This window comes from Crocodylus siamensis, chromosome 3, assembly GCF_052110815.1.
Source record: "Crocodylus siamensis isolate JL-2025a chromosome 3, ASM5211081v1, whole genome shotgun sequence".
NCBI lineage: Eukaryota > Metazoa > Chordata > Crocodylia > Crocodylidae > Crocodylus > Crocodylus siamensis.
In genome coordinates, this window is record NC_143397.1 from 98,327,698 (window position 1) to 98,336,387 (window position 8,690).

General features: G+C 38.2%; 1 protein-coding gene across 1 annotated transcript in view; it reads right to left on the reverse strand.

Annotated features, from left to right (window-relative positions):
• The window catches only part of MUSK (muscle associated receptor tyrosine kinase), an 84,452-nt gene extending 76,377 nt beyond the window's left edge, over window positions 1-8,075 (reverse strand). Inside the window, exons 1-2 of the mRNA XM_090038833.1 lie at window positions 7,884-8,075; window positions 3,387-3,513 (exon numbers count right to left, since the gene is read on the reverse strand). Coding sequence (XP_089894959.1) covers window positions 3,387-3,513; window positions 7,884-7,962 — 206 coding nt within the window. The 5' untranslated portion in view covers window positions 7,963-8,075. The remainder of the gene's footprint in view (window positions 1-3,386; window positions 3,514-7,883) is intronic.
• Window positions 8,076-8,690: the final 615 nt, after the last annotated feature.

Here is an 8,690-nt window from a genome sequence, read left to right on the forward strand (position 1 = left end):
CAGGAAGCACTGGCTTCCTCATATTAATTATTTGTTGGTCAACTCAGGGTAGAAGGCTCTTGTAAATATGCCACTAATTCTATGGCCCATGCAAACCAGGAACACAAAGAAGAGTTGCATGCACTGTACCACCAACATTGCAGTGCAGGCCTGCTGAATTCAAATGTTTACGTATTGCTTTGATTTGCAGTTAGCTAGCTGCACAGTGCCCCTGAACCTTGGCAAAAAAGAGCTATTTCATAAATCACATAATTATTATTTATTGCTTGTAATAATTAGCCTCTTTGAAGTTTTTAATTTTCGGGGGGAGGGGGAGTTAATATGTTGATTTAAATCTTTTCCATTTCACGAATACTTCACACAGAGTTTGGAAAGGGGTTGAAATGGTTTCAGCTTATGTAATTCCCTGTCTTCATGCAGAAACTTTGTTCCCACTAGCATTGAACAGTGATGTCCATAAAGATTTATGAAAAGCTATTTAACTGCTGCTATTCCCTATGACTCGTGCTCCTGCAGAAACCACAGAGAAAAAACAAAGCACTTCAGATGTTTGCCCCATCCCAAAATAGATTGTTGTGGCTTTTTTTTTTTCAACTGTATCTGCCTACATTGGTAACATTTCATCTGAGATTATATGAAGGGTCTTTGAGAAAAGCCTTCTGGATTGGGAGTGAAGGAAACTGTGCACCATTCACTAGGACCTAAAAAGGGTCTGTGTTTCCATATGCTTTCAAGAAGGTATATGGGGCTTTAAGGACTGCATAGAGGGCAGGTCTTGTCAATTCAATTCTGTCATATATCCCTCAACCTTCCTTACTTTTCAGACTTAGTTTTATTAATAGAGAAGGAGTTTTGAGGTTATTATCCTGGAGACAGTGGCAATAGGGACTTAGCTTTGGCCTTGCAGCCTGCTTGGCACAGAGAATTGGGATTGGGCTTTAGTGCAGTTCAGCTGCTGTCAGTGAAGCCTGATTTCTGACACATTTTGTGTGCATGCACATGTCTGTGGATACCAACTGGTAAGTCATTTCTTTATAGTCTAAAATGGTTTCACTAGCAACAAAATCAGCCTGCTCCAATGCCCCCTGAAGTCCTTTGAGTGTTCCTTATCAGCTCACAAAAAAGGAGCCATCCTTAAGGATGGTTTAATTTAATGAGCAGAGAGCGATAGTTAGCCGTGGTAGTCTGAGTCAGGAAGAAGGCAGGGTAGGTTTACACCTAACTAAATCAGAGCTGTACTGTATAGCATAAGCTTTTGTCAGCCCAAGATGTACCCTGCCTTTTAATTTAATGTGCAAATTCTGCAATAAAGTAGCTCTCATTGCTACTATGCAAAGTTTATTATATAATTTTCCAAAGCAGAGAGACCCAAACAAGAGTCCAGAATGTGAACAAGAAAATGTAAAAGAATTTGCCAGATCCAAGATGCTTAGAAGTCAAGTGACAGTACTTTACCTTTGTAAGAGGCTATCTTAAAAATGTACATATTGCAACAATAGTACAATTCTCTACCTTCCTGAAATGAAATTCCTAAAGCATATGAGTGCATAGTTTGTTTGGGGGGGGTTAGATGATGTGGTGGTGGGTAATGAATGAGATTTGACAATGTATAACACAATAAAAGCCATGTTTCAAATAATATTTTATTTTGAAAAACCCTTTCTGTGAAAGGATTTCAAAATGTTTTTTAAACACAAAGTCTCAAAACACCACTTTTACTTAGAGAAGTGTCAGCTCTCTCTCCTAAATGGGTAAAATGAATCAGCAACAACACTTGTGGGCTTTTCTATCCCGCATCAGAGGTCAGTCTCAAGGGTGATGGGACTGAGCAGATTTTCCCACATAAATCCAGTGACATGCTCCAGAGTCAGAAGTTTACCTATGCAGCTGCTTTACACTCATCTCCACTTCCTGCTCTATGACCACCACCACCACCCCCGCCAAAAAAAAAAAAAAGTTTCAACAGCTGTGGCTGGCATAGGTGGGATGGGTCCTGCTCAGTTATGTCTACCCTGAGACTAACCAGTGACATGGTATAGACAAGCCTGGAGAGTTCTGTTTGTAAGGCTGCACCGAATGGTTAGGTCACAGCATCTGATTAAGTGAATCTGGCTTCTCTCTATATATATCTGGCAACTGGATCTAACATGGACAGACACTTGAGTGGTATGGTTGAGTCAGGGATGATCCTGCTTTGGATTGGATGATCTTGTGAGGTTCCTTTCAGCCCTATTTCACTATGATCCTATGTCCAAAATTGGGACATAAACAATAACAAGGACCAAATTCTGCTCTCATTTAGGACCATGCACACTCATGAAACAACCCCAAAGGGCTAAATACAGTTAGCCAAGTTAATACATGGAAGCTTGTAGCACAGACTAGGTAGAACCCAGTTTCTCTGCCACCTAGTTTCATCCGTATACCACACAACTTGTCCTTTACATTGCTATGAAGCATCAGTGGGCATGTCTATGCAGCCATTAATGCGCCATAGTCATGGCATATTAAATTTAGTACTTTTATAATCAAGTACTAAATTAATGTTCAGTAACTGGAGTTATTGTGCAGTAGTGCTGGCGCATGCCTTTTTAGTGATGCTACTCTTTATCAGAAGAGGAAGTGTGTTAGTTCAACCCGACTCACCCAACATCTGTACAGATCATGCACTTTAGTGGGGGTTTTTAGTGCTTTTAGTTAATAGCTAATTGAATCAGCTTTAAATAAAAACACCAAACAGCCCCACTGAAGTGCCCAATCTATACAGCCGCTGGGGAGCCGCTTTGAACTAACATGCTTCCTCTTCCAGTAAAGTGCTGTTTTGGTTTGTTTTGTTTTTTCACATCTGTCAGTGCCCAAAGTTTTGATTTGACTCTTCATTCATCTGACTTCCCTGAACTGCTGCCTCATGTCTCCAAGCTAGCTAAGGAAGCCCCCAAGATGCACTACACCTTCTCTAATGTACTGTGGTCACCTATTCCAAGTTGAACCCTGCTGATTCAACCAGGGGGGAGACCCAGGGGCATCATACCAGATGTGGTTTTGCCAACGAGCCTGGTCAACAGAGTAGAACTGGGATATGAAGCACCACAGGAATTCAGGTATACACAGACAAATTTTGAACTGACATGAAACAGATTGTTTCAGTTTGGATCAAAACAACTCCAAAGGAAAATTTTTCTTTAGATTTTCCTGATAGAAAATTGAAAAAGTCTAGCAAAATATCTTTATATATATTTTTATATATATATATATATATATAAATGCTGTATTTTCCACTGTGGGGGGGAAAAAACTTTTTGATGGAAAACTGCCAACCAGTCCCAGCACTTAGCTTATGGACAAAGGTGTGCTTATCTTACACTTCCTCAGGTTTGCAATCTTACCTGATGGGAATGTTATTACGTGTCCAGGTAATCTCTGGCTCAGGATAGGATTCTACCACACACATGAATTTGGCAACTTCTTCTACTAATGCATCTACTGTTTCCAGAGGAGTGGTAATAAGGGGAGCTGGAATTTAAAAAAAGAAAGAAAAAGAAAACATGCTCTTTCAGAACTTGGTCTCTTGTGAACAAAAACTGCTAATGATATCAAACTGCCAACGGCATTTACAAGCACAAAGTAAAGCCACATTCCCTGCAGGGTCACCACCTGATCACTCCCTTGAAAATTCATTAACATACATTGTACCCCCACCATTAGCTCAATTTAACTGAGGTCCCCATGAGCATTTGTTTGTTGCAGTGTCCCAGTTCTTATATCATGTTTTTCCTTATACTTTCCATATATAGCATGGCATTACTTCAATCCTTAAGTAATATGTAGAGTCACAATTTGGACCTTACCTCCCTTTCCATTACAATACAGCTACATTGAGAGCACACAGTCAAGGCTCTATCCGCCTGCACATAATGTGCTCTCTTTCATGGACTGGTAATGTGAGTAGTCTGTACATGGAAGCAAGGAAACTCCTTTTTCTCTCTGTCTTTGTAAATTACCTCACTACTGATGAATATCATGTGAAATCCAGTTATCCCTGTTGTTAGTTCAACCTGATGAACTGCAAAGGTTTTTTGTTATTTTTTAAATAAAAAAGTAATGCTATTATTTATATGAGGATCATTTCTAGATGTTCCTCATGTATGGCAATAGCACAGAAACACAACCATTTGTTTCTTTTTTCTTTCATCAAGTAGCACCTGGTGTCATGCAAATAATAAATATCTTTTTTTTTGTCACAGACCTACCACATATGAAATTCTGCTTTATCTTTGGAAAGGTATTTTCCACCCCTTTTGGTACAGGCTGATAAAAGATCAAAAGGCACGGCTCATGTATGTCTGTTAGAGACATATATCCAGTGCTTATTGAACTGGATTTATTTGACAGCTGTGTATGTAGAAACTACCCATATGCCTTCTCTGTGAAATGTGACAGTGCAGAAGGGGCAAGAGAAATGGCACCAGTCTTTACACAATTGACAGAAATTACCCTGCCCAGCTGTACATTACCAAACAGACATGAACTGTTAACTGCAGAGATTCTTGGTATACTTTATGTCTCTTCACAAAAAAAACTTCATGTACTATATCTTCTGTCTCTTACCTAAGCAATCAACTTTAATTTTTTAGAGCTTTAAATATACCATTACAACTTTAAATACACCATTTTCATCTCACTAAATATCATAAAATACTGCAAAGCACTCTGATACAGATTAATCAGATTATTTATATGGTATAACATGAACTTTGGGCTTGATTCTTCTATCGCCTGTGTGTGTATAAAATTATGACTCCGTTGTATGGAGTTGAACTGGAATAATATCTGTGGAACTAAGAAACAAGTATGTTCCTTCATACTAATGACACCTTTCAAGTTCACATATTTGAAAATATTGAGATTTTGTACGTTTGAAAATTCCACTATGGTAAATCTATGCCAGTAAACTTTCTCTCCAATATGACAGCTAGAAGCTAATAGACATAAGAACCTGTATTATTAATGTGAAAAGAGGCTTATATTTATAAAGCTAAAAGATCCCTAAGATCCTAAGGGTTATGTGCTAAAGTTGGCTAAAATATCGGTTCTGCATCTGGTTATTGCCTGGTAGCACTGCTTTAAAAGATCTAGGGCCTTAATTAATTACACCATCAGAAATGTCTCCTTCATTGTTAGTAAATATTGCAACCAGGGTGAAATGTATGCCCCACTTAAGTCCATGAGTGCTTTGCTTCTGGCTTCAGAGAAGGCAAGATTTCACCCCAGAGTCCTATGAAAACATGTTATGAGAATGTATATTATGTAGTGAAATGTTCCTCTGTCCATTTTAGAAATACTGTTATTTTCTGAATCAAATGTTATGGCTAGGGTTTAGGGTTGTTGGTTGTAGACGTGTTGGTCTAAGGACATAGGCATTCAAGGTTCTTTGGGTAAATGTGATATCTTTTATAAGATCAACTAAATAGTTGGAAAAATTGTTGTTTGCAAGCTTTCAGGTACAAGCACCCTTTTTCAGGCACAGGGAAAGTTTGTCATTGCTTGGTGTGCTCTCCTGGCTGGAATGGAAGGCAGTATGCAAAATGCAGGTTTGTGAAAATGCAAATGCGTAGCATTTTCCCCCTTGTCCCCCACAACTACCTGTCTCACACATATTGTCTCACAGGGCCTCTGAAAGTCACTGCTACACATTTGCATTTTCACAGACCTGCATTTTGCATACTGCCTTCCATTCCAACCCAGAGAGAACAGGATCAAGCCCTATCAAAGCTATGTTATATAGGAAGTACCATCCAAATTACTAATACAGTTGTAAAAAGTAAAAGAAAACTTGCTAAACCTTACCATTTTTAAGGGCCCTTTGTTCCTTTCTAAACCTTTAAAACAATAATGTTAACACCTGGGTATATCCCATACGTCCTGTCCTACCTTTTTTTTCTTTTCCTTTATTAAAATGCAGTGTTGGAGAAAAAGAAAAGATAAAGAAAGTATTATTTTTCTAGGATGACAGGAGAGAGAGGTGTCTTTCCAAGAAGTCCTCGATGTACTTGTGAGATCAAGTAAAATGTGGGGCAAGCCACCATTTTGTTGCTGCTCAGAAAGAGATCCCAAAAATGGCGGTGATGGTGCTTATTTTAATGACCAATATCTCAAAGCTCAAATATTGAGGAAAATTGAGAGGAAAAAAACCCTCAAAATGCATTTTATGCCACATTTCTAATTAGACTGAGAAAAAAAAACATGGTGCATTAACATTGGACTCAAAAAAGAGCCCAAGTCTTTTGTATGTAGTGGCATACCGCACAGGAACATATCTGTGACGTTTTTAAGTAAAGCTGTGACTTTAAATATAATCACAAGACTTGCTTCTACATCCCTAAGGCCACCAGAGTGCCATTTTCCTGAATGTCCACTGTAAATTCAGGAGGCATAAAAGGTGCTAAGACCATTCCTAAAAATTCTACTGTTTATTACTTTCTATGAGAAGACCATGAGTCTTGTTCTAACATCAGTCCATCAGCAAGTGGAAGATTATTGGGTTTTTTTATTAAATTTTCTTTTTTTAAAGTGAAGAAGTGAAATGGAAAAATAAAGCTTTACCTCAGTGTTATTGATTTTTTGCAAACGATACTCTTTCTCTAGTTAGGTATTTCCTTGGGGCCTGTTCTTGGCGATGACAGTCCAGTTTTTCTGCAGAATCTAAAGCAGCTACTACCTTGTGGTCTTTATAGCATACTTCACTGTATTCATATGTTTAATATGACAATTCACCTGAACATAGCATCACACTTCCTTAAAAAGAAAAACTGAAGATGTTTCTTTAAAATACACTTCTTTTCATTGCATGATGCTATCAGAGATATCATTTCTATTCCTATTTGTTTTCTCATTTGTAAAGTCATATTTTGGTCTTCCAAAGGCTTTGCAGGCAGACAGTCTCCACTATTTGAGTTGGTGTTGCTGCCTGAACAGAAAAACTTTTTATCTAAATTCAGTATTTTTGTGAAATAAGGAACTTGCAGTTCTTCACATCAATCTGGGTACCAGTTACAAAAAATAATCTAGACAAGAGCAGAGCTACTGGCAAAGTAGATAATGACCAACTTCTTGGGTCAAACTCAGTTACTTGTTCTTCCTAAGGCACTGAAAGCTATTGCCAGTACATTTTCATCCTGTCCTAACAGGATGAAATAAAACCCTTCACTCAACAGGCAGTAAGTGCTCGATGTGGTAAACCTTTAATTTCCACTGGAGGAAAGTTGCATTTTTTAACAGATTTTTATAACTTCAGCCTCATATTGTCTTGAACTTGTGTGACTTCCATATGGAAAGGTAACGGTACCTTTCATATAAACTGTATAAGTAACATGCATATTATATATAGGTTTATTATCATGCAACATGCATATATGCATATGTCTGTGTATTTTAATTATATAGATATTATATATATGCACATATATTAAATATATATGCATTCATATGTGCACACATCCATAGCCACATAAGAGTACTGCAAAATGTTTGACTTTAAAACATAGTAGGTTAGTCAGCAGTTTCCTTTGACATATTAAACATCAATCCTACATAAACTGGACCTAAAGGTCTTTCTTGTCTATCAGAGTGGCACTGAGTATTTTTTTCTTTTCTGTAAGAATAAAACAACTGCCAGCATTAGATATAAACGCAGGATTATTTCATTGATCTCCTCTAAAGAACATAAAGAAATTCCATGACAGGTGAAAATGAAAGCAGCGTATTTATACAGTTTTCAGAAATAAAACAACAGTCCCTATACAACACTTAAAAGACCTGAGCACCCTTATAAAAATGCCATAAGTGACAAAAGCAAAGAAAAGATAAAGGCTGTTTAAACGAACCTTTTGGAAGTTTTTCGGCTAAGCTGAAGGCCGCCAGGGTGAAGATATGTACAAGTGGAATGTTTATTAAGTCTTTCATAGTTAATCCAGGAAAATGCCGGTTCCTTTAGGCAAAATGCACCAGGTTCCCTGCCTGTTTCATTTTAAACCATGGTTTGTTACAAAGTTCCTCAGCTACTGACCGTCCCTGCTGCAGACTCTATAGGATCTAAGTATAATCAGGAATTCTCAGACTTGGCTACTGTGATGGACATGACCAGCTGGTGTACATCCACTTAGGTCAGTATGAAAACGTGGGGCTTGTGAAACAAGAGAAAGCAAATCCCTTTAGAATTCCTTTTAGGCAAACAGCATGCAACAAAATACAATGACTGAATGCCTTTCCTAAACAATAACCCAACTCAGAACAGCTCAGATGGAAAGGGCTTTACTCCAGCTCAAGGTAAATACACTCCTAGCACAAATATCTGTCACTGACACTGGATTTTCTTTCAGTGTTTTTACTTCTCCCTCTTTTTTTTCTCCTTCTCCTTCTCCCTCTCTCCTCCCCACCCTGCTCCCCCCAGCCCCTTTCATCATAACCTTAGGGATTGGCTGGAATATACCACCTGTTCCCCTGCTGATAGCCTATTTTTTCTTTCCAGATATATTTGCTAGAGTAGGAGATGTTGGTATCAGTGAGCTGACAGCCAGTCTTGTTTGCCAAGGAGATTGTCAGTTCTCAAGATGTGTTGCAGCAAACTGAAAAAGAAGAGTCATGTCCTGGAAATAAACCCTTGAGCCCACACAAGCTCTGGGAAAGTGAGA